Source organism: Archocentrus centrarchus, chromosome 16, assembly GCF_007364275.1.
Source record: "Archocentrus centrarchus isolate MPI-CPG fArcCen1 chromosome 16, fArcCen1, whole genome shotgun sequence".
Classification (NCBI taxonomy): Eukaryota; Metazoa; Chordata; class Actinopteri; order Cichliformes; family Cichlidae; genus Archocentrus; species Archocentrus centrarchus.
Window position 1 is genome coordinate 10,134,859 of NC_044361.1, and position 27,270 is coordinate 10,162,128.

Consider the following 27,270-nt stretch of genomic DNA (forward strand, 5'->3'; position numbering starts at 1 on the left):
AGGGCATCAAACTAGAATGACCACCTCGCAGTTGTGTGCCTTTGCCAATCAGTCAGCGTGCAATTTACATCCATGTTTGTCTAGATTTGACCTTTGCCCTTTTGGATATAAAATATTATCACCTCATGGATGCTTCTGTGATATTTTGTAATAACTAGCCAAATCACAAAGTAAAGTCAAACTCACAGTAACTCACAGACTTCACAGTAAATCTAAAAGAAATCACATTTCTGTACACCTAAGTTGCAACAGCAATTATATTTGGAAGGAAACACAACAAATCCACAAATATATGCATCAATATAATTAGGAAATCTTTTTCATTTACATACTTGGGAGGTTACAAATACCTCCATGAACAAACATAGCAGTAATACTGTATGTCTGTTTCTTAAATTAGAATATGCCCGCTTGAACTGACTACACTGCAAAGCATCATACAATGTGGGATCAATTTTGCTCTTCTTTTTAACGCTAATGTAAATACACTTTTGTTTTAGAACTTTCTCTGCCATGTTCTCTGTCAGTCAGTGTGGCTACTGTCATGGTCCTGGGTCTTTTGCCCAGTGGTTTGAGTTTTGGTAGCTTTTTGCAGTTTTGAATTTTTGAGGTTCAGTTGTGAGTATTTAGTTTTGGTGCGTATGGTCCTCAAGCAACGTGGATTCTGTGCCTCTCCTCTCTTCCTCCAGACTCTGGGACCTTGATTTCCAAAGGAAATGCAAAATTGACTTTGATCAGAGAACATAACTTTGGAGCACTCAGCAGCAGTCCAGTCCTTTTTGTTTTTAGCCCAGGTGAGACGCTTCTGATGCCGACTCTTGTTCCAAGAGTGTCTTGACAGAAGGAAAGCGACAGCTGAAACCCATGTCTGCATACATCTGTGCATGGTGGTTCTTGAAGCACTGACTCCAGCTGTAGTCCACTCTTAGTGAATCTCCCCCACATTTTTGAATGGGTCTTATTTCACAATCCTCTCCAGGGTGCGGTTAAACCTATTGCTTGTCCACTTTTTTCTACCACATCTTTTCCTTCCCTTCGCCTCTCTATTAATGTGCTTGGACACAGAGCTCTGTGAACAGCCAACCTCTTTAGCAATGACCTTTTGTGTCTTGCCCTCCTTGTGCAAGGTGTCAAAGGTCGTCTTTTGGACAACTGTCCAGTCAGCAGTCTTCCCCATGATTGTGTAGCCTACAGAACTAGACTGAGAGACCATTTAAAGGCCTTTGCAGGTGTTTTGAGTTAATTAGCTGATTAGAGTGTGGCACCAGGTGTCTTCAATATTGAACCTTTTCACAATATTCTAATTTTCTTAGATATTGAATTTGGGATTTTCATTAGTTGTCAGTTATAATTATCAAAATTAAAAGAAATAAACATTTGAAATATATCAGTCTGTGTATAATGCATGAATATAATATACAAGTTTCAATTTTTGAATGGAATTACTGAAATAAATCAACTTTGTCATGATATTCTATGTTCCTGGTTCTATTTATTTTTAGAAATTTCTCCGTTAACAATTCCCTAATTTTTCACTAATTTTCCAGCCTTTTTTATAAGGTCCCACCATGATGGCCTGTTCTTTTTTTTTTTTTTTTTTTTCATTGAGACATTGTGTAGGGGAAAATAAGAGTACTTTAATTTGCCATGTATTGTACTTTTATTTTGAAATATGTTTTATTGGGTAAAATACAATAGGGATAGTGTTACAAACCTGCATGTTATAATTACAATTATTATTCTGAGCTGATCAATAAACTCAACCATCTGGCAGAACACTCAATACTCTCTGATCTGCCAGGTGATGTTAAGTGCCAGACACGGAGCTGTTCAAAGGTCATTGCTTTATTTTTTTTTTAAGTCTTTTTGTTTTATTGTAATTTCTTTTATATCGCCACCATTACCTATAAGTGTTCCCCTTGTTTCTTGCTTCTTTTCGCAAATATTCATGCACTTAATAGGATCATATCGCTGAAATTTTCATACCCAAGAAGCCATTTTAATGCAGTATTATTAAATCAAACTAAAATGTCCTATTCATATATTTATACACTTTTCCCTGAAATTCATTTGGACATATTTGGTGCTACACAGCTCTGATTCCACAACTATGGATACTTTAGCAATCCTAAACTCAGGCAGCCTGCTACATAAAAGATAAAGTCCAGCAGCAGCAATAACAATGTATTTGGAATAAGTATGAGTGTTTTAATGCACACATTTCAATAAACCAAATAAAGCCAAAATAAGGAAGTAAAAGGGAAATGAAAAAACAGGCCTACAGCAACAAATACAAATGACCCCGCACATCACTTTCAGCAGCACACGTCCTCTTTCTACCCTCGACCCAAGGAGCTTGTGAAGTAAATCTCATCAATGAAGTGACCAGAGATGCATCGCATTCATCAGTTTGGAAATTACTTCAGCTCACACTCATTTCATTAGCTGCAAAAAGTCAGCTCCTTAAAGTGCACTTAACGGTCACAGTCCCAACCTACCCTCTGACACAGGAAGAGAGCCACAGCAGACAGAACTCACCACCACCAAAAATAGGATTCATCACAGGAACATATCTCATCAGAGCCACATAATTAAAAATTATAAGAAGGAAATGAATCAGGAATTGTGTAATGGGGAGAGCCAGCTGAAGAGGTGACAAAGGGACGCTTAGCTGAGTGAGAAATCCCTGTCAGCAATTCAGACAGTGCATTTTAATGCTGACTAAAGTAATAACTGGACATTAAATTCAAGCGAAATGTTCTCCACTGGCACACAGAAACGGATCACAGTCCCAGCCCCTGTGTCATTTACCTATGGTGTAGCCTCTCTTCAGCTCGCCACAACGAGGGCTGCGGCGCTGGGAGTTGGTGGTGTTGTTTTCCTGCACTGCGAGGACAGTGGTTGTCTTGGCAACAGGTGGCGCAGCCTTGTTGAGGGGCGAGGCGGGCACCAGAGTCGGGGAGAAGCCTTGACTGGCAATATCCACTGACTGAGACTTCTTCTTCAGTCTGCAGAGAGACAAACAAAGAGAAGAACCTGCTATTGCTATAGTTATATGGATATATGAATGAAAAGAGAGTGGAAAGAGAAAAGCTGAGTGACCTTCATCGTTCAAGGGCAAGGGGATCAAAGCATATTTAAATCTGAGGTTGTTAGCTGTCGGTGTGCTGTGTCACAGAAATGTAATTGTGCAAGGCAATTTTTGCAGTGACAAGGAAGTTGGTGGAAAGAATCAATAGGCTAATCGCAGTCTTGTTAAGGGTGAATTTATTAGCATTGCTCTGCTCACCCAGTGTAGAGCTGTCTGTACTGCAAAAAGGGATTAAATGGTGGGATATTGGAGGGGAACAGCGGGAGTCCAGAACTGAGGCCTCGCTGGAAACAGTGAGTAACAAGCTGCAAAAGAAAAACTGGAGCAAATATATAAGAATTTGTGGAGGTGGATATGCTTTTATTTCATCTTGAACAAACTAACTCCTTTTTCAGCTGCATAAGTAAAACCCCTGGACCATTTACAAGTGGCTCAGAATGCTGCCGCAAAGGTTTAACATGAAACAGCTCTAATATAGCTCCATTTCACTGCCCCCTCATCAGCTTTAGAATTCATAATTAATTTTTTAAGAGCGCTATTTAGTCTGGTGACATACATGATCGTCTTACATCTAAGTAGTTCTCAAAGACCCTCTAATGAGGTCTTAAAGCTCTAGGCTAACAACTAAAAAGACTGTCTTGAAAGTCACGGTTCAAAATCTTGGTGTGTTCTCACTTTTGACTTGTGGTTGCAACGCCGCATGATTCAGCAGTTAAACACCAAATCAATTTAGTGAATCTGCTCAAGGAGGCAAAACAAATGGGAAACCCCTGCCTATAATCCCAGTTTACTATAGCTTTGACTAATTGGGCCTACTTAGGCACAAATCTTCAATACCACCCTTGAGTTGCACTTTTTGATGATTACAAGGATGGGCTGTATATGGATGTATGTGACTGATTATTATCCATACCTCATATTTACACCGTTGTCTGTCAAATGTAGGCTATTTATGATGACCCCGGTGACAGCCACAAGCTGAAACATGTAAGTCAAGCATAAAAGTTGTTCTAAATACTCTAAGTGCTGGTGTAGGATGACCTTCAGACTCCTCTTCTCCATGAACCTTGGATATAGGTATGTGAAGCTGCACCAGAAACTACTGCTCAGCTTGACCAATAGTAACTCATGGATATCCAGAGAAACCAAAGTAAAAGAAGCTATTATACCTTTATTAGCCATGTTGCACTACTACTATTATCAAATCTCCTCTGTTAAAATAAAAACTTTTTCTCAAAGGTGTAGTTAGTGGAGTCACGAGACAGGAATTCAGGACGTTGATCGATGTGTATGAACTTCTTGTGCCAGTCGCAATCAACCAAACTGGTGAGTTCGCTAGTAGGTAGTCAGCTTGTTGAGCTAGCTTAGCATTAATTAGCTTAGAGAGCTTAACATTCCCTCTGCAATAAATTTGTATTGATTACAATGGTTTGTAATTCTGAACAAGATGAATTAGGAGAGAATATACACAGAAAATCCTAAATACTAATACTAAAGATGCAGCAAGCAGACCCTGTTCTCATGCTATATAGCTGTTATGAGTCATTTAGTGCATTCACGTTCAGTGTAGTAGTTGATAGCAGCAGAGTCCTCCATTACCATACCAGATTTAAGCGTAACAAACTCTGTTTTGCAGTAAAAGGCTTCAGAAGTAGAATGCTTATGTAAAAGGTATCAAAAGGCATGCACTGGCTGAGGTAGGTCAAATATAATCTGCCTACAACAACAACAACTCAAAGCCTATTAAAAGGTTTGGGTTTTACATTTATAAATGAGTTAACTGGGCTAATCTGAACAGGTAATCCCACAACACTCAGCAGCAGGTCTATCCACTTACATATGTTCTCACAGCCACACACATGAAAAAAAACAGAATAGATCAGACTGACACACTCACACAAGCGCGGCTTAACTAGTAGCAAAAAAACAACAACAAATAAATACTTGGATGTTCTGGCAAAAACTTGAAAAGTGAAAAGTGGCTTCTTTAAAAACTATCTGCTATAGCCTGAAAAAAGTCCTGAAACAGCAATATGAGATTCCCAGCACCGCGCTCCCTCGCACACACTTTCAATCATTCCAGCAAAACTGCTGAAGCGAACAGAATCTTTCTGGCTATTTCACCCAAGTGCCCATCCCCTCATGGACCAGAGCAACACACATGACAGTGTCTAACTGGCTAATGAAAATGCATAATCTCTATGGAGATGCTGTCCTTCACTGTGTTCTTTTTTAAAAATCAAACAACCTGAAGCAGTCAAGAGAAGCAGGCAAACAGAGCAGGTTGAATAAACACCAACTCCACACACGGAGTACTTTCTCCAAATATAACACCTAAAAATGGGCTCCATCTCTTTTTTTATTTGCATGTATATTTCCCCTGTCACACTGTGTCTTGTCTTTACATAACTTCATGCAGTGGAGGTTTTCACAAAGCTGACACAGGCTGACAGAGTTAGCTGAATGTGCTAGATTGTGCTTGTTTTGAGGATGCAGAAATGCTGCTTCATGTTGGGCAGTGAAGGACCAGAGAGAGAAAGACAGAGAGAGACAGACGGAGAAAGAGAGTCAGCGTGTCAAGCTGTGTGAAGTCTATCTGCTTTCCCTTAGGAGTTAGTACTAATTACTGTCTCATCAGTAGAACAGAAGCCCTTCTTATAGCTCTGTTTCACTAAGCTACAAGGCCAAACTGTATCAAAACGTGTGTGTGTGTGTGTGTCAGAAAGAAATAGTATACTGTATCCATGCTTTTGTGTGTATGTTTACAGTTTATTCATTCCTTTTTATAGTACGGAGGCACAGTTCAGTTGAATGGCAATGTGAACTAACTCTTCATGTTAAATCCTTTTAAAGTGAAATCTTCAATTAACAGTAAGTCCAAAAGAAGAATGTGACAGTAAAGCACACAAAACACGGCACACAGCACAACGAAGCAAATTAATATTAATGTGAAAGACATACCCATCACCTATCACCTCCAGCTAGCGCAATAAAAGAATATGCACAAGTCTTAACGGGGACCTATTTTCCATATTTCCTTTATGAGGGGCAGCCAATCAAAAGAAAGCTGGAAAAAGAAAGGGGAGGGGAGCTAAAAGGCTCGTTTCAGACAGTGAATGAACCGAAGGGATCTATCAAGGTTGAGTATAGCATAAATAAAAATCATTCAAAGCTACTCTAATAGAGCCCATAAGTTAAAATATGAACCTGGAAATGAACACAATAGGTACCAAATAAAACAGTGAGGCAGGTCTATAGAACAGTTAGCAGCCAACAAGCAGCCACCAAGAGAAAAATGCTTATTTCCCTACTGGTAGCAATTGGTTGTTGGAGACTGCTGAATGATGAGTGAAACTGGTTGCAAAGAGGGTGCTGCACCAAAGACCTTCTCGTGATTGCTTTAATCACAAGCAGATTGATGCGGTTTCCCATAGTTTGCATGAAAGACAATGATTTATCTGCAAACACTCACCCTTTATTCTCCCAGCTGCACTGTAAACCCAGATTTTGATTTGACTTAAAAATATTGAGTTCATATTACTTAAAATTACCTAGAATGTGAACATTGCTTGTTAATGCTGAGTAGACTGTACTTTTTGATGGTCTATCTTGTTGTAATTATGTGTTTGAGTTCAAACAACTTAATATCATCAGGTTTTGCACCTGCTAAAAATCTAGTTTATACCGGTTTTAACAGACTGGATTAATACGCAGCAGCACGGTGGCGTAGTGGTTAGCACTGCTGCCTCACAGCTAGAATGACATCTAGAAGGTCTGGGTTCATTTCCACCTTGGCCCAAGCCTCTGGCTGTATGTAGTTTGAAAGAGTAGATATTTGGTGTTTTTGTTTGTTCACCTTCTGGTTCTCTACTTGTACAGTTTTTTTTTTTAATTGTTCCATGGACAAATGTTATTTGTAAATGTTAATGTACCAGTGTTCAGCAGGGCTGAGTTGTATCATGTTTGTTTATTTACCAAATGTAAACAGACACTGTTCAACATTGTAAGAAATATTTTTGTTACTGAGCAGCACGGTGGCGTAGTGGTTAGCACTGCTGCCTCACAGCTAGAATAGTTGTGAGGCAAATAATCTGGGTTTGATTCCACCTTAGCCCGGGCCTCTTGCTGCGTGGAGTTTGCATGTTCTCCCTGTGTCTGCGTGGGCTTCCTCCCACAGTCCAAAGACATACTGGGATTAAGTTAATTGCTCACAGGTGTGAATGGTTGTCTCTCTCTCTGTGTTAGCCCTGCAACAGGCTGGTGACCAGTTACTAAAACTCTGTTATTAGTACATTCAACTTAGATCTTCCATTCCAAAAGGGCCTCAAGTACAGTGAACATACTTATTCAACTGTTTCATTACTTAAAAAATTTAAGACAATGAGTTACCTTGGTTTTTTTTAAGTAGATTCAACTTATCCGAGTTTACAGTGTGTAGTAAAACTTGAAAAAGTGCGACGCAAACGCTTGCCTTCAAAGTAAAAGTTGTGCCTTACCACTGCAACCAAAGCATGTTTTTTTTTAAAAAGCACAACTTTTACTTTGAAGGAAAAAGGTTTCTGGTTTGCATCACAGTTTTCAGTTTCACTGCCACTTTGCAAGTAGTATGCAGCCAAATTGGCATCTGCCATGCAAAATATGGGTGACCACAGCAACTTGCAAAGCAATTGCAAGGAGTTTTTTGGTACAGCGCCATATACCTCATTGTGACCAATTTCACACTAGCAAATGCCAGCGACCCTCTGAAACCACTCACCAACTGGTCACTGGTAACCTTTCCCCAGCAATCGGTATTTCCCAAGGGGCCACTGACCGGTCTCTAGGCCTGCATGAATGGAGCTGTAGCAACTGATTTCACAGAAACTGCCAGCAACCACTCACAACCTAGGCCTGTGTAACTGACGGCTAACTTCTTTATGAATCTTTTATTTTAGTTTAAATTATACCTGTGCAGGTTCATCTTTTTAAACAAACTGGCAGCATACATTTCTATGTTTTTTTGCTGCTGTCCTAGAATAGCTTACAGCAGTTTTCCAACTACAAGTCTCAAACTGTAAAAAAAAAATTACAATTACGTATATATATGACAATTTCATACAATGTAAAAAAAAAAAAAAAAAGGTTGGTGGCATTAAATGTCAATCTTTTACAGGGCTAGTGGAGGCAAACTGGCAGTGATGACAACTATCCCTGTAACAGCAGCACTGTCCCCAAACCCTTCATCTCTGTGCTTTTTTCCTTTTTTTTTGTTGTGTCCAATAATGCTTGTTTGATTTTTTTTTTCTTGCTGCAGTAGCTTTACTATAGGGTCAGCATTTTCTACTGCGTTCAGGCTGCTGACATTTCCCATTGCCACAGGCTATGTAGTCAGGTAAGAATGTCTGGGCACAGATAACCTGTGCTGCATTCACACATGAATCTGTCAAGGGTATGACAAAAATATATGTTAAAAAAATGTTTTTACAGCAGGCCACTTTTGTCCTTTTCATTTCTGCCCTGAAGCCTTATTAGGAAGTTGTGCTGAGAGCTAATCTGTGGTCCACAGAGCCTTTTTTAATGAGCATCCTAGCTCAGCTTACAGGTTCAGGACCCAGGTGGGTGGTAGCCCGAGAGCTGAGATGCTGTGTACCGTCATCAGGTGCACTCTTCAACATCTTCTGTTTCCCATCGCGCCTAACGGAGGAGCAAATGACTGTAATCCCTTATATAACCCGAGAACGTAACTTTAATAGCAGATTTCCCAAGTCGACAGTAATGTTAACCAATCTAAAATAGGCACATTCAAATCTATAGCACAGAGTGAAAAAAATCAGGATCAAACAAGAAGGGACTGGACAAGCTAAACAGCTCACAGCTGCATAGTCATTCTGAGTGTGGCTGTCATGGATGACTCAAAACACACCAATACAATATATTTACTTTAACACCAGATTTAATGTGCTCTGTATGTAGTGGACTCTTTTGTTTTGTAATTAAGCCAAAAGTGTGAGCTGTTAGAACGTGACAAGAAGCATGCAGAAGGTCAACAGTCAGCCTGCCAGATGGCACAGCACTTAACGATGTAATGGACACCCTTGCGTCACCAGTAGCTACTGTTTCTCAATCACACGGCTGCTGTATGTAGAGGAGTTTCACAACAGATCACGCCCCCCCCCCCCCCTCCCCTTTTCCCCCCAACTGTGAAACCATTAAAAAAAACGCCCTAGTGGGAACTTGCAGCAAGAATAAGAGGCTTTTCCTCTCACACCAGTGAAGAACTGTAGGGTGTGTGGGGCTTGCACCAATCTCCAGTTCTCCCCTGCATGCAGTGCAAAAAGCTTGTGAGCACCACAGAGGAATGAGAGACGCACGTCAACAAAGCCAGCAGCTCGGACCGATTCCTATCTGTGAGCAAACGCTTACACAATGATGAACAGAGGGAGGGAAAAATGAAAGAAAACAGACGCACGGGCATTTTGTTTGCTTCCCCACTGTTGCGATCTGACCTGGACCAGGAGGCAGCGGTATATTTGCAGCTCTGCCAAACTGGCTTCACTAAGATGATCCGGCTCTACAGGGATCCACGTGGTTTGGCAAAGGATGCATAAACAACAGGAAATTTGGGGCTAAGTCAAAACACGCTTATCGCTCCCCTACTAAGAAGGATTAGACCTAGAAAAAAGGGGGATGCGTTTGCAGTGCTCCTCTTTGCTTCGCCTCCAGTTCCTTGTCAAGAACAAAAAGGGAGGAAAAAATGAATCATATTTATTAATAGCAAAACTGATAGGAATACTAATACTTAATGCTAATAACTATTTAGTGAAAAGACAGGGAGTTAAATGTGTCACAGCAAATGGTTAACTGCACTGCGCCCTCAATACGCTGTTAAAAGGCACTCGAGGTAAAGAGATTGGATTATCTCTGCACCTTCCTCCACAACTAAGTGAAGAGCATCTTGAGGTTGCACTGATTGATATTTTTACTTGAAACATAATGAATAGTTTTGTGCATTCTGAAAGAGACATTAAAACAAGCCTTAACACTTCTCTGTCTACAGTTTTATTGAGCAGCTTTGGGTTTGCAGTCCACATCTTTAGTGTTCGGTCCGGTCTTATCATCCAGCAAGCAGACGTTTTTTTTTAGTAAAAAGCTCCGATAAACCCACGCCTTGCACCAGATAGCACAAAGGCTGCTAGCATAGTGGAGATTTTAATTCTTTTTATGATCTGGTGGAGATTTACTAGCCTGAGGCTTGGGTTGCTGAGACAGACTAACTATGCTTTATACACGTTGTTTTAGGGCCCTGCATGTACAGGACTGCATTCACATGTTTCCTACATTAACAGGCTGCTATCTACCTGTTATCTACCTGAGGCGAGTTTATTAAAATTCTCTTATCACAGACTTAAAAACCCTGCATCCATCAAGCTGCAAAATAAACCCGTTGGTGCAAGCTACTTAGCACAACCCTATAGTGAAGTTACACTGTGGAGTTGTGAGGTCGATATTCATAAATGACAGGAGGAAAAAAAGGAGGTGAATTGATGTAATTACAGAGCCACAATGTCTGTGTCGGGGAGGAGCGTAGAGTGGACGGAGGCATCAACAAAACATTGTGCTTCGTCATGGGAGGTGAACGTATTGTGTTATTTTAATCACATGAGGACTAAATGCATTTATATACAGCCAGGCAAGGGAACATCTGCTTATTTTTTGTCTTCACACCGTCCATCAGACTTGCATCAAATTGTTTGATTTGAAATGGACTGCAGGGATTTTGCTTCCTGCGATCTTTGAGGGAGGCAATCGTGACAAAACGAGTGGACAACTGTAGACTAGCTAAAGACTAATAAGAATGAGTCAGTTGCCATCAAGGCTGTGCTTCTGACACACACGCACAGAATGAAAGAAAGCAACAACAACCTGTGGCCATGCATGCTAATGAACCCCTCTCTCGCATCCAGAAGCTAAATGAAATACGGCCTGGACCTCTGGGCCCTCCGCTCTGTTGTTCGACACCTCTACGTAATGATATATGGAGCTCTACGCCACATTACGCTCATCTTCCCTTCCTAAATGCCAGAGCAGCAATTCTGTGTCAAAGGTTCATGTGATGATTTTGACCAATGAGGCTTTACGCTCTCCCTCTGTAACTAAGCGGTGAGAACAAAAGCTAAAGGCCAGCCATGATGCAGATGAAAAGTTAAACAATAGAAAAGTGAGCAACTGCTCCACATTATTAACCCCCCCCCCAAAAAAAGCTGGACGTCTAGTTTGATGTGATTTGCTATTCCTGACACACCTATTGTTCAGCAAATGCTTGATTCTTTACCCAATTATTTCATTCTTTGAGACCCCCTGACCTTCAGTAGCACCAGGTGGATGGAAAAACAGAATGTTTCACTGTAATAAGGAAATAAGGTGTGCTATAAGAACAAAACAAAGGCACAACTAGGGAAACCTCTGAACTGTAAAACATGCCCGATTCTTGTAAAACATTATTTTTTTTATTGTGTTGTTTGTTTTTTGCTGATTAACTATAAAGCACATACACAAAGACACAATGTTGGAAAGTAACGTATTTATGTCTTTTTCAGAGGGAAATAGCCAATATACTATTCACTATATTTATTTTTTACTGAAGCTGTTCTGTTAAAGAATCAGAATCAGAATCAGAAGGTTTTTATTGCCATATGGGTGAACAGGTTCACAGCATTAGGAAATTGCTGCGGTACTTCGTGCTTACAGAAAAAAACAAATAAGTATAAAAACTATAAGACAATATACAAGTATACAATTGCAAATATATATATTGCAAGTATACAAAGTTACTTCACATTAAAAACCCTACAGCAGAATCAAAAACAGTGATTTACTGTATTCCAGTTCACGGTTATCTACAAAAATAACATTTTGCAGAAAATAAGGCTATTTTTATTTTTCTTATTAACATAATGTGAAAATATCCATAATTAACCAATCTGGCAAGTCCCTAATACGTTGCTAATGAAGATATCAGTTATATGCACAATACTTCGAGCATTTCCAACCCTGACTTTTCATGCCATCATATTTATCTGATATATTTAGTTATACAGAATAATAAGAGTTTGAATAATTTCCTGGGGTACAGTACAGTAGTACTGAGGCTGCAATTCTTCCAGAATATACACCTACACCTGTTCTCATCTATCCTTACATGCTGAAGAAGAAGGGCACTCACAGGCATGAGAAAAGCTGTACACAGAAGATGGCAATAGCTCTGCTCATACTCACTGATAATAAAGGCAATAAAAGTTGGGTATGGAAGTACTTTGCATTGTCCTGAAGACACTTTACCATATTTTTTGGTGTCCTGTCAACAAAATATAATGAACAGCCTGCCACAACCATGCCAACCTTTTTTATGAAGGCGTTTATGTTCAAGTGCATAGGATCATCTTTTTTTTTTAAAACCGGTATCAAATCGAGAATCATGTAATTCTATTTGCTTAGTACCATCTACTATATTTACAGGGCTAACATAACAAGACAGACAAAAACTCTTGTTCACATTCACTCCTACAACCAATTTTGAATCATCATTTAACCCAAGCAGCATGTTTTTAGACTGTGGGAGGAAGCTGGAGTACCTGGAGAAAACCCACACAGGCAGAGGGAAAACATGCAAACCCCACAGAGAAAGGCCTTCGGCTGGCCAGTGGATTCAAACCTAGGACCGAAAAAGGCAACTACTGCACCACTGTGCCGCACTTACATTAAGAATCCGTGTGCCACTTCCATGCCTGTGTAAATGACTCACAGTACAGAAAGTGTACCTGAACCTGTACTTTCAGTTTAAAATTCAGCCCCCCTGGCTGTGGGTTAAAATAAAATCCTCCAGACACTAGTTTGGCCTCCTTAATCAACCCTTAACTGATCGCACAGCATTACACACTAAAATAATACCAGACGAAGACAAAAGCAGACATAATGCCTCACTAGCCAACCAGCCTCGGAGTGGTGTCTAATGATTTCCCCATCACTTAGCAGCTGCATCTGCCAGGAATGTTGAACAGCTTCATTTTGATCAAAAACGATTCCATAAATTAACAGTTCAGCTCGCGAACATACAGCTGGGGGAGCAGGCAGCTATTCGTTCTCTAAAATGTATCAATATCCCACAGAAACACCCCTCAGCCACAGCCTTTCACTTCACTAACAGAAGAATTATCTTAGCTGACACAAGGCAGGAAGGGAAAAGAGGAAGATGGAAAAACAAAAATCGTTCATTATGTGTCTGTCTCTGACTCGGGGGCATGTTTTTCCTCCCTTACTCTTCTTTTCTGGGTCTCTCTATCACTCAAGCAGCAAATGCAGACACATACAGAGGAAAAAAAAGCATGCAGACGCGCACTCGCTTTGTCCCCGTCTTGGAAACAAACACAACCCTTCAGACTCGGCCGCTCAATCACACACACGGCTTTCGGTGTTTGACTCAGTGAGTATCCGCGGGGCCTTGGGACTGTTACTGCAGTCTTCGACTGTCCTCCTCCTTCACCTCCTCCTCGTTGCTAACCTCAGTCTTGCTCCTGCACTCTCATTTGCCGAGCGCCAGTGACAGGCAGCAACACAATTGGTCAGCGAAGGTATTTGGATAGAACGTCATGCCACTGTGGCTCCTCGTGGTGGTGCAGAAATCAGAGGCGTGCTCGGAGTTATTGGCAGTTTTTCAGCAGCGTGAGGAGTACCACGTTAGATCATTACGCCTGGAAGATGCTGGAGGGGCAGGACAGACAGCAGAGATGAAAAGGAACGTTTTAATTATCACCGTTATTGGCTTCCCACATAGCGTCTAATTTGTTTGAAAGAATAACGTGCAAATATATCCCTGAGCAACAACAGTGCATTTGTGGAAAACTGTAACATAGAGCAGAACCACCAACTGCTACAAATAATGGAAAACATGACAATATTGGCTGGTTTGTTACTATAGTTTTGATATAGCACATTTCTGCGTACAGGCAGACTATCCCTCCTATTGCTTCTTATTGCTTTTGATTGCTTTCTCTCGCTGTCCTCCTCCTTAGGGCTGATCTATTATGGATACTCACCCCCGTGCATATAAAGCCAGAGCATGCAGAGTGGCTGGATCTCCTCCACCAGCACTGACCTTTGTCTAGAGTTGCTGTCTTCAGTTTTGGCTTCACTTCATTACTTTCTGAGCATCAGTTTACGGGAGAAGCTCTATCTGAGGGCATTCGGACTGAGTGTAAATTTTAGAGGCAACAGGATTTAATGGAGAGATGAGATTAACTCTTGCAAATCTGCAAAAGAGCACAAAATGTGTGTATCCCAGGGCCTGGCTCATGAAGGTCTATGGACAAAATGATGGAGAACTTTAAGCTGATAGTAAACAGCTCATAATGAATATAACTTTTTTGGTTGGTTGTTATCAGAAAAGCTTTGGGACCAGAGTGGGCAGAGGGTTCGGTGATATGTGGAGTGAATCAAAAGTAAAAAGAAAAACAAAAGTTGACAGGATATTCTTGCCTTTGTTTTTGTCTTTCTTTTCTCCTCTGTTTGGGTCTGAGAGACAGATGAACAAGCCTGCCGGTGATACAAACGTTCCATCTGACCCAGAGCAGAGGCGGCTGTGAAACCATGCTCGTTTGTTGAAGCACGGCCCTTTGATTGGCTGCCTGCTTTAATTAGAACAGAAAACATGTGCTAGACTCCAGCCATCTCATTTACACCATGTCCTTGAAACAACACAGAGCAGCCCTGCTGTCTGACTGTAGACAGATTCAGGCTCTGTGCATGAAGGACGCTACATGTTATCACTGGCATAAGTGGCCTTGGACTGCCTGAGCCTTTATTTTCCTATGGCAAGCATGAGGACGCCCACTTCTGTGCTGCCGCCATCACATGCTGTCCAAAATTATTTGGACCCTTGCCCAGTTTTCACATATACTACTACTAATTCTTGGCTAATTGCATTTGAGATGCTTGTCTAAACTTTTTGATTGAACAGGGTTTTAGGTTAAACACAGAGGAAGATTTCCTGAAGGGTTCCTGCAGCAGGTGGATCCACACATTTGAACTGACCATTCCTGATACACATTTATCCGTGCTTGGGAATGGCACTCGGAGTATACTGGCCTGTGACCCCCAAAGCTGGGGCTTCTCTTTCCTCCTGGTTGCAAACCAGGGATCTTTTGGATGTCAGCAACTATGATATATAATATATAAAGATCAAATATGTGCTTTTTCAACTGTAGGGTCTAGAATGTAGGAGGTTTATTGGGAAAATCCATTCCACAAATGAACTTACAGCCTTTTCGGACATTTCCCAGGGTGTTACTATCCTTCCTACTGAAAAGAATAGGTCCAGGAGAATAAGAGTAAAGGATAACTTTGAATGGCATACTCTAAGTGTTGTAAAGCAGGAGGAGCTGTTCTAGGTGACCCTGATTCTTCAAGTAAATGTCACATTTATTTTTTCCCCCATAGAAAACACCTAATGAATCGCTGCAGGAGCATTTTCTATCAGCATGAAGCTGTCCCCGTTCAAAGGTACAAGCTAACATTTTCAGAATCGAACTTGACCGACTCCCAGCAAGAAACATCCAATAACTGAGCCCCTAAAGATTACAGTGTTGAGAAAACCGAAGACAGGAGTTGCAGCCTTAAATCAGTCAAATTTAAATTCTGTCAGGTTTGATAGGCGTCAGCAGCTGTGCTGACAGAGTTTGAAGCAACCGCAAAGACAAAGTGTTTTGAATTCCCTACTGTGCACACCTGTGATTGCCGTCATCTCCATAGCAACAGCATACAGGGGGAAAAAAAAAAATCTCAGAATTAAAACTGGTGACCACAATACAAAAATATAAAAGACATAGGCTCTTTTTTTAGTCCAGGATTCTGTGTTTAGTAGCATTAAAACGATAAGCAGCCCCTTGCTTTGCAATTCCACTGAACCAGAATAATACGCAGGGGAAACACAAAGGCATGTGTTTTCAAATTAGCCAAAATCTGTAGCATACTGTATCTCTGTACAGCCCTCTCCTCACTGCTAAATCCTACGCGTTACAGGAAGGATTGACTTCGTTGTGTTTTCTCACTTGGACATCTGTTCATTGCTTAACAGCAAGCACTGACTGGCTGACTGGAGGCACCAACATCTGTCGCCACTGGTGTCGCTGGCACCAGCTGATCAGGTCACACAAGTCCTGGATGGTGTGAAGTAGGAGGCTCACTTTGGTTTGAGGTCACTCTCGTCCAGCTGCCCTAAAGCCTGATTCGCACAGAAGTGCAAATGTGTACCCGGAAGGATGAATCTTCTCTTTCCACTCCACAGTCTTCTTTCTTGAATCACCTCCTCTTCTCTCCTCTTTTCCCGCGCTCTTCTCATCAGTCATTATCCTCCCACTCTCTCTCCCCCTCCCTCTGCCCTCTACAGTTGGCAGGCTGAATGGCTAAAGCTGGTCAACCCAATGCCCTTCTCCACCATTGGCAGAGCTTGGCATATTCACCGAGCACACACACATTAGCTTAAGCGGAAATAGAAAAGACCTCTCATTCTCACAATTGCGCACAAATCCACCAGCACGCTTGATGTAAAATATCGTCGTACAGCATAAACCTGGTCCACGAGTTAAGAAAACATCAGCAGCTTGGCAAGTAGTTAACCTTTAAGGAAGTGAAGATATAAGGAGGATAAGAAGTGTCAGATCAGGCCACATTTACAAGATAAGAGTGTGTGTCATGCTGCTTGGAGAAAGAACAGCTCCTAAATGGAGAGTGACAGCTGAGATGGACGTAGCAAATGAAGACAGAGCCTCAAGGAGGTCTCTGGGCAGCTGTCAATCACATCAAACAGGCTCTCACACAATCATTACAGAGAAGCTGCAGCCCAGTGCTCTGACTTAGGATTTCCAGTCAAAGTAAAATCACTGTTTGTCATGACAGTTTTCACATTTGTATAGCTCTTCTGCATCTAATCATCTAAATTGCCACGATTGCATTTAATTGCTCTCTTATGTGAAATTGCTTTTAATTGGTATTAAAGCGCACACTCCCAACAGAAGTGCATCAGATAGTTTTAGAGTTCAGCTAGAACAGATAGTATGAATGTGGGTGGAATAAATCAATAAATCAGGTTTGAAATTTCTCAGTCAATCAAAGCCTATGGAAGGTGGCGCTAAAAATAGGTTTGATTGGCTCTCTTGTTCTAATCTACATGGCAACAAGCCTAAACACAAAGGAGGTATACTCCACTGACTGTAACACTGAAAAGACGCCATTAATAACTGCAATATAACCTGCAGACAAAAGGACTTTATTGCTATTACCAGTAGTGGTTTTTTTTTCCATGATACAGCTTCAACTCCTGGGTCAAACCATGAAATTCTCCCTGCTGCTGCCTCTTCTAGTGAGAATTGAATAAACCCAGAATCTCCATTTCTTTGTTTCTTCTTTAGAAACATCAGGACCAGCTCATGTTGGCCGAACAATAACACGGTATACAGTTTGATGCCAACAAAGGAGATAAAGGCACCAAACAAGCAGACAAAATCTCTGTTTGCCGTGTCCATGTTTAAATGCAGAAACAGAGTTTTTGAAAACCTTCACCCTAGCAGGAGTCTTTCAAAAGCTTCGTTTTCAGTGGCGCAAAAAAGACACTTACGCGTGGATGAAAGGCAAAAAGGCACAGAAAACCTACATTTACCAAAATAACCCCTGTACATGTGGACATAGTCTAGCACTCAAGTTTAACAAAAAGGTCAGCTCAGCATAGTTCAACAGTAGTTTGTTCAAAGGAATAGTAAGTACTGTACGTTTATCACTAAAAAGCTTGATACTTTTAACTTGTCTATATATGTTAGATTCAACTCATTGTCATTGTGCGCACAAGGCACACAACGAAATGATTGTTCCAGATCACTCATCCAGAGACGAGCATCTGCGGTCATGCAGCCAGAGACTGGCGCTACCATTAGGCAATGTGGTTTAAGTGTCTTGCCCAAGGACAACGCAGCGCAGGGACAGGGGCTCGAACCTGCAACCTGCAACCTTCGGTAGCTGCACATGTTTGTTTTGGCATATTTTTCCATCAGATGTCTGTCCCGGAACAACCCTAAATTGAGGATCTTTTCACTTAAGACTATGGAAACACTGACTAGCTTAGCTTAGGATAAAGACTGGAAAGGTAATATAACCTAACCAAAACATCTCTGATAGTTTAAGACTGCACATCTTTTACAACGTCGAAAAAATTTGTCAGCTTAGACTATTAGAGAGTCACAATTATCATCATAACTTGGCTGAGACATATTATAGACTACATCTCAGTCGTCGACCAATTATACTTTGCTGTCTTTCACAGCATGGGCAATGTCCCTGACAAGATGCTGACTAAAGGTCTCCCCAAAAAGAAAATTGAAAATAATGGCTGGCTGTGCTCCTCTTTGTCAGCATCACTGTCAGATTGTGGAAACAGACACACACTGGGAAATAAGGTACAACAAATGTGAATCTTTTTGCTAGGATGTTGCAAGCTGTCCAATATGTGCCAAAGGGTGGCCTCAACAGACAGGGCAGCACTTCTCCCACTAGTTTGTTTCACACCAGCATCATGCAATAAAGCTTACAAAATAATACATCTGGTTCATTTCCATACAAAGACTAAAATGGAAAAACAATAATTCTTGGTTTTATGGGCGGATTTTGTATTTGCAGGGTGCAAGAATTGAAAAACAGAGTTTTTTGTGTGTGTTTGATTTTCTGAAAATATCACATTACTAGAGCACATGACTAAATTTGGGACACATTATAAAGTGACCAGCAGTGACATACAGTATTGTAGGACAAGTGAGAGAGAAGGCTTAATTCTCCCATCAGGCAGCACTTAGTGAACAGCCTGTCTTCCTGCTACAGCAGCCAACTAGCACCGCGCAGGCAGCTACGCTTGACATTCCCAGCACAGCTCAGCTCAAATGGGACATCTGTTAGCTTCATGCAGCAAGGCCTCCGTGAAATACCTCCCTCATTTATAGGTATCATCACAGAACTGCCCAGCTGCTTCAGTATTAATTAGCAACACAAACTGATGGAACTCAATATAAAGTTAATATTTAGATGACTGATGAGTATGCTGTGAGAAAGCAAATTGTGCTGCACAGCTGTGGCGCTAAAGTGTGTGGTGTTTTTAAAAGCAGACAGTCTGCACACCGTTAGTGAATTTTCTGTTGGTTAAAAACAAAGATGTATGCAGATAGAGGAAGATTAGAGGGTAAAAAGCTGCAAATCCACCTCAAATATGGAGTCACTTTTTGATTTCAGCTGCCCTGAGGCTGCAGACTGTACATCTGGTGCTCAAGAAGGTTGAGAGTAGATAATAGTGACAGGTATATCCAGTTTAACACCCTTTAATCTATTCTTTCTGAGAAATGATGAAATCGCTCCAGCGACCTCACTGTTTCTCCTGTCGGCTCGGTAAAAGGGTTGCAACTGACAGATGAGCTCCAAGCTGAAGATGCCATTCCATCGAAGGCCATTGTCACTATGGTGGACAGGCCTCTTGAGCAGAGCGACAAACCATTCGCATGAAAACATTACTGTTTTAAAAAGAGCTTAATTGCACAAAATGACAGTATTTGAGGCGAATGGCAGAAAGAAAAGCGTCTCCCCCTGGCAACCGCTCTCTCCTTTGTCCAGTAACTGCTTTCCACATCACTTAACTGCAATCACAACCCAGAATGGAAATGACAGAAATTTACCTTTACAGTACACCAATGATCGATATAGTATTTATGCATTTATGAGTATCTTCAAAGACAAAGTAATTTAGGCAAAGATGCATCTAAACATATGGAAGAGCAAAATTACTGATATGCAGCCATTTTCAGTAGATTGAAATGCAGCAAAGGAAAAAGGCTCAGAACTGTTCTCACGTCCAAGAAAAATCAAGAAGTACATCGGAAACACCGGAAAACTTGGATTTATCATCCCTCACTCCTCACAAAATTCAGCTGTGAAGATGCATTATCAGCTGCACTACCCTGACTAATACCAGTCCATCAACCAATTATCCATAACTCCTGTGTATCCTGTGAAAAGCAGACAAACAAAATCAGCACCATTTTGGATCTATTTTAAACCAGTTACACAACCACATACCTTTAAATGATCAATTCATTCACAACTGATGTACAGGTGCTGGTCATAAAATTAGAATATCATGAAAAAGTTGATTTATTTCAGTAATTCCATTTGTTTTCATTAGTTGTCAGTTATAATCATCAAAATCAAAAGAAACATTTGGAATATATCAGTCTGTGCGTTAGCATGGCTTTATAAGAAAATATGTTTATCTATGTTAGATCTGTTTAAAATGAAGTCTCAAGTCTTTAATTTGAACCTATCTGTGACAACGTAGTCACCAAAACCCATCTTCTTCTCTTGGGTTATATCCATTTATCTGTTGATAAAAGGTGGCTGTTTTTAATGTTTCTGAAAAAGAAAAATACAAAAATGTAATTAAAATGGAAACTTGCAATAAATGAAATAAAGATCAAAGAAAACATTCGGCACAATCTACAGCAGAATCATGAGGAATACTAATAGCTGTGAGTTTGAAGTCTCGTGATTATTTATTCCATTATTTATTCAATCTAAAACCGGATTTTCATGTGGTGCCAGGATTAGATTACACATTATGTCTGTTTCGGAGAATGGGTCAAGGTTACACATCCAGTTTATGGATTATGTCACCAGTTGGAGATTCTTATTTAAATGTGGATGTGCAACAGGGGCCCTCTGGCTGCTGAGCCACCATTTCAGAGCTTATTACACCGCAACCATTGTCCAAAGGCACGGTGACGCACAACTTTGTGTTCCCATGAGTCGAGTCTTTCTCCATGGCTGGTCACAGCAGGACTAAGTTAATGTGAAATGCTGCAGCTACAGCATGACTTCTGCCTTTTTTTCTAACCCACACCAACATAAAGAAAAGGAGTAAGCCTGCGGCCTGTCTTTGCTTTGTCCTTGTCATGTTGCGTCTCCCTCCTTCCTTCCCTTCCCTTCCCTCGGCCCCGTACCCCATGCCACAATCATCGCCAAGCCAGCGCCGCTCTGCCCCAGCAGGGTGTTAAGATGCGGGGAGCCGAGCACGATGGGATGGAGCGACAACTTTTCTCCGTTCTCTCACTTTTTCCCACTCCTCCACCCCCAGAGCATCTTCCGCACCACTGCTCTGCCACCACCGATTCATCAGCGCAAATCTCCTGCGAACTTCCTAAACAAACAAGTACGTTGGCTTCTGCTCCTCGGCACACACTCGCCCACAAAGGTCGCACAAGTGCAGACCTCCTCAGAAACAACAGACACTTCCTGAGTTGCCGTCCAACGCGCTAGACATCCCTGTATTGACATCTGCTCGGTGATCTGTATAGAAACAGACAGGGTGTCTCTTTGTGTTTGACCTAATAGCTGCTGACGCGAGTGCATGCTGTCTAATTCAGCACCTTCCAAAAATGGAGCTGCAGATGTGAACCAGTTTAATGATAAGTTACTAATATGTTTTTCCACTCTGTTGTTCACATCTGTTTTGTTTTACTCGGTGAGGCCCCTGAGGGAAAGTGCCAGTTAACACCAAAGCTCTATCAAAAAGAACAGGGTAAACAAATCTCATGCTCTGGTGTATTCAGTTAATCTACATTAGTAGATAATAAATTAGGACGCGCTCACTGTTTATTTTGTGTGTTTAAAGAAAAACAAAACAGCGCATTCATCACAACTGTCCCAAAGTTCATGTGATTAACATGAACATTTCTGATGAGGATTCAAATTAAATGATTAAATAAGCTGTACTGAGTAAACCATTTTTACACTGGACTGGACATCCTGGCAAAGACATGTGACCTCCATCTGACATTTCATCTCACCTCTAAGATGACACACACTCACTGGCCATTTTACTTGGTACACCAGTTCAACTGACACTGACACATCACACGACAGCAACTCAGTGCATTTAGAGAAGCTCAAGACGACCCGCCGAAGTTCAAAGCGAGCATCAGAATGGGGAAGAACGTGGCACGGGCGCCAGATCTCAATCCAGTCGAGCACCTTTAGGATGTAGTAAAACGGGACATCCATATAATGGATGTGCAGCCAACAAATCTGCAGCAACTATGTGATGCTGTCATGTCAACACGGATCAAAATCTCTGAGGAATGTTTCCAGCACCTTGTTGAATCTATGCTGTGAAGAATTAAGGCAGCTCTGTAGACTAAAGGGGGTCCAACCCAGTACTAGCAAAGTGTAACTAATAAAGTGTCCAGTGAGTTTAATGTATTCCTATGCTGATACACTGTATCTGTAAAAAAAAAAACAACAATTTATCAGTTCAACAGTTTTAATTTTTGATATTTTGCATAAACTGATGTAGGAGTAAAGAAACTGTATAATTGGAACTTCTGGAAACACTGAGGTTGATGCATACCTGTGACATCAGGATGTGGGACATGATCTGGTTACAAGGCACAAAGGCCAAACCAAAGAAGTGGATCAAATGATATACAGACACGTAAATAGGTAAGCTGAGAAAATGTCAACAGTCAATGGGGACGGCAGACTTGCAAACACAGGAGGTTACTGTCAAAGCCTTGGAGCTGACGTCGTGGCAGTATCTGTTCCAAAAACCTAACGTCGGCCATAACTCGAGAACGATGTGACCTAGGATGTTCAAACTCATACCTACTAAAATTAGCACTATAACAGCACTTAACCGACATCACAACCGACAGAGAACAATGGAGCTGCAACATGCATGACTTTCAAGGTGTGACTCCTTTGTACACACACACACACACACACACACACACACACACACACACACACACACATGTGCACCAACATGTGACTCAGTTCTGGTTAATTCATGTGTAATAATCAACATTGAAAAGCTGATGCAGAATTCAGCATGTTTAGCTTCCGATCTCTTCAATAAGAGATGCAATATATCCAAAACCTATTGGATACAAATAATTATATAATTTATATTATAAATATCCTGAGTTTTTTCTAGATGTGGTTGGCATGGTGGTTCAGTGGTTAGCACTGTTGCACCCGGCTGGAGACTTTCTATGCCAAGTTTGCATGTCCTTCCTGTGCCTGGGTGGAATTCCTCCAGGTACTCCGGGTTCCAGATACACGTTTGTTAGGTTGTGGTGATCCTGCTTTGCTGCAGGTGTGGAAATAGGTACACTGCACCTTTTAAACATTAGATTTCTTAACCTGTCTTCATAATTTCTGAGTTTTGTTACCTGATGCTTTGTTTGAGTCACTGAATGATTTCTTGTTATCAGGCTGCACATAAACATAAAGATGTCTAATGTTATTCTATCTAAATAAATAAAGCTTATTGTTATACACACTACATGAGCGCCAAAATACAAATAGGTGACGCTCCATCCTCATCAGCAGCCCTCTTCTGAAGCAGGTGATGCCTTTAGGTCAAATGTCACAGAAGTAATGAGTGGGTTAATGTGTGTATTAAAGCACAAGATTTCTACTTTTCAGGAAGTCGAGTGTTCACTGTCCTCTCACATGCCACGTTCACCCTGCTGCTGGATAGTGCGCTGAACTCTCCTGTTTTTCCTCTTCGATGTGACACAGCTTTGATGTGACATTCACACTGTGTACACAATGTTTCCTGAATCTTAAGCTAAACCTCTCTGCTAAAAAGCATCATCTCCACGAGCGCATTGAATTTCAAATTTTCCAGTTCAAAGAAAGTGAGTGCATGGGAGAAAAAAAAGGTGCACAGTTTTGATTAGTATTAGCAGATTTCTGCAGAATTTCCATGACACTCATGGCCATGTGCCCTTTTCGTCTCAGAGCTTTGTTTAGACAGTCTATATGGGCCACTGGGTCCCAGCTTACACTGTAAGGCCAAATCCACTTTTTTTGACCAAAGTGGATTAAAGTTTCAGTGGTGAAGATCAGAAGCATGGCCCGGAGTGATCATTTCACTTGCCAAGATCTGTGTTAACCAAGGTATCTGTGTGCAAGTGCAGATATGGACCTACTTAACTCACCACTCCAGCATCAGGCACCAACCACAACGCTGAAACCCACATCCATAATGGACAATAATGGCGAACTGCTCTGGCAGCATGCAAAAGACCAGTACCAGTTTATCATGTTTTGGCTTATCTATGTAACTACTCCAAATGGCACCATGTAAAGGTAGGGTTGAAAACCTTTCCTCTGTTGGACCTGCCTCCCAAATTTGTCTGTTAATCTCAGTATGATGAATTAAAAGTTTAAATTTTGTGAAAAGTCTCTTCCAAAGAGATGCCAGCTGTTCACATGAAAAATGCTCAAGATAAGTGATTCATGAATAAAAATGTTTCAAAACCTACTCCCTCATTTCCTCCTCACACCTGGTTAACTGTTCTCTAAAGTGGATTATTTAAGGAGAGTTACACAAATTGTCAGATGCAGCCTCAGCCTTCGAGTAAAGGAGCATTTTACATATAAAATCTTTTGCTCTGTGCCACTGGCCAAAAAGGCAATACAATGCATCAGCATTATAGCTGCAAGCTACATTGTGACCACCTGCCTAATATTGTGTAGGTCATCCTTTGCTGCCAGAACAGCCCTGACCTGTCAAGGCATGGACTTCACTAGACCCCTGAAGGTTTGCATCAACTTTGAGGACAAAATGTTCGCTTGCTTCCTAATATATCCCACCCACTAACAGGTGCTGTGATGAAGAGATAATCAGTGTTATTCACGTCCGCTGTCAGTGGTCAAACTGTTATGCTTGATTGGTTCATGCAACTTCAGAGTGCAATACTGTGCAACAATCTTGAGCCCCTTATTTCTCGAGACTTTCTTGTCATTTTTAAAGTGGTCCTGTGCACCAGTTCTCCAGACTTCCTAAAGCTTTTCCAAAGTTTTATGTTAGCAGTATTGTTTGTTAGCAGCTCACTGACCTCAGAGTCCTCAAATAATTCCATTCCATTAGACCTTTTTCACGACAGGTATTTCAGATTGTAATAGCAGGCAACACATGCAAATTGCCACTTGTGTGACATTAATTCCAGAGTTACTCTAGTGGCTTATTAGGTACCACTTAACAGTGATGTCAATCTAGAAAATAACTACAAATTTCCCATTTGCTCAAAAGGTAAATATTTATGTTTTATGTCCAAGTCTTACAGGAACTATAGCTTTTGCTCAAGCAACATAATTGTGAGAAGTGAGTACGAATAAAGTACATATTCTATTTTATGGGAAAAATTGAAAAAGGGCCACTTTTATAAGGAAAAATTTAGAAAACGCAACATCTTATTAGACATACAATATATATAAAAGACTTAGTAGACTTACTGCCTGTGTATGTGTGTCTATATATATATATATATATATATATATATATATATATATATATATATATTCAGACCCAAGTTGTTGTTCAGTTTAATTGTGTCTACAATTTTTAAATCAGTCTCTAAGGTCGTATTTAAGATGCATTTATTACATTTCCCTTTGCGTTCAAGAAAAGGTTAGCCTGTCTAATCAAAAATTTTCATAGAGAATTGTGAAATGATGGAACGTAGGGATCTGATTCTTTCTAGCAACTGTGCTTGAAAAAAATATGTCTGCTACAATCATCTGTTTCTCAATTTTATAACCACTGTGATATTAAAAAGGCCTTTACTCCAATATGTCCATTATATTGCTCTCATCTGCTGGCGAGGCAGCACAGAAGCTTTACAATTATTCAGCCAGACGGCCCTGATTTTGTGTGATTGTACAAAGCAGAGAGATGAACTTGCAAATGGATGATGCGTCTGTGAAAAGCTGGAGTGTAAAGTGACGCACGTCTCGCCCCACTTCAGAAGGCCTGTCACTACAGCCTAATGACAACTCTACCATCTGGTGTCAAAAAATCAGCAGAGCCCTCAAAGACACTGTGGCCACGTCTGAAAAGCTACCTGTTCTTTGATGAATCTTTTGGTTTTTCTCCACAATCTCACTAAGCCTTTCAAACCTCTCCATTATGCACTATAGGGCAGAAATGCCAGTTCTGACTGGCTTTTTTATTTAAATAAATATACAAACCTTGCTTCTTTCCAGATAACCGAGCACAATCCAGTGAAAGTGGCTTCCAAACCAATCAGAAAGGTCTAGTTTGAAGACCAATAGCTCTTGAAAAATTAAGTATTCACCTTTTGTACGCAAGGAATTTTCAATCAGATTGCTCAAAACTTACAAGAACACCCCCCCCCCATTATTCCTCCTTTGAGTCACTTGATTCAGAGTCTGAACACAGCAAAGTAGCTTCTCCACTTTTCCTTCTCAACAGTTGGATCCATTTGCAGAGCAAAATAAATTATGCTTGTAGCTTTTTCTCATTATTCCTGTTGTCCCTTCAAAACAAATCTCAGTGTAAAGTAAACCTACTTTTAGACACTATTAGAGAGAGAAATTGCTTTTGGGTAAAACGGAGGATCCAGTGAAAATAGTTGGTACATACCCAGCATGCTCCAGAGTGGGTTCCATTGACTCTTGCGCTGAAGAGATAATGGAATCGATCCCTCAAACTGCTTAAGTTAAGCATCGGCCTGTCATGTGACCTTGTCCTCATTAGCAGAGTGGGGCACTGTGCTAATTTATTTACCTAATATAGCCTAGACAAGCAGGGATACACAGACAGAATGAGGAAGAGGAGGCCTGAGCTGGCCAAGCTGACTTGAGCCTGGATGGTGCCTGAGTTAAGACCTAAGGAAGAATGTGCATGTGTGTGTGTGTGTGTGTAGGTATGTGTATCTAGAGGGGATGCAATGACAGAGGAAAAGATTGAGACTGACAGGACGGAGGGGTAAAGGATGGGGAAGCTGTCAAGGCTAGCAGAGAGGAGAACAGGAAGAGGAGGCTGGTAGGGGTAGGGCACGAGGTTGTTATCCACCCTGTTTTGCCTGGTCCTCGCTGAATATCCCTCGTGGCCAGACTCCAGGGGCACGTCACTTGGTTCTGTTCCAGGTGGTAAAAGCATAAGGGCTCCTGGTGGCAGAGATGTGCCACACTCACACTCAGCCATCTGGTGATGAGTCACTCTGTCTCTGTTCTTGTTTGCTCTGACTGGGCATAAGATTGTATGCCATCAGTGTGTGTGTGTGTGTGTGTGTGTGTGTGTGTGTGTG

General features: G+C 41.1%; 1 protein-coding gene across 1 annotated transcript in view; it reads right to left on the bottom strand.

The window, feature by feature from the left end:
- The window catches only part of oxr1a (oxidation resistance 1a), a 120,939-nt gene extending 94,211 nt beyond the window's left edge, over positions 1-26,728 (bottom strand). The window contains 2 exon segments of the mRNA XM_030748959.1: positions 2,812-3,008; positions 26,604-26,728. Of these exon segments, the coding sequence (XP_030604819.1) occupies positions 2,812-3,008; positions 26,604-26,629 (223 nt within the window). The 5' untranslated portion in view covers positions 26,630-26,728.
- Positions 26,729-27,270: the final 542 nt, after the last annotated feature.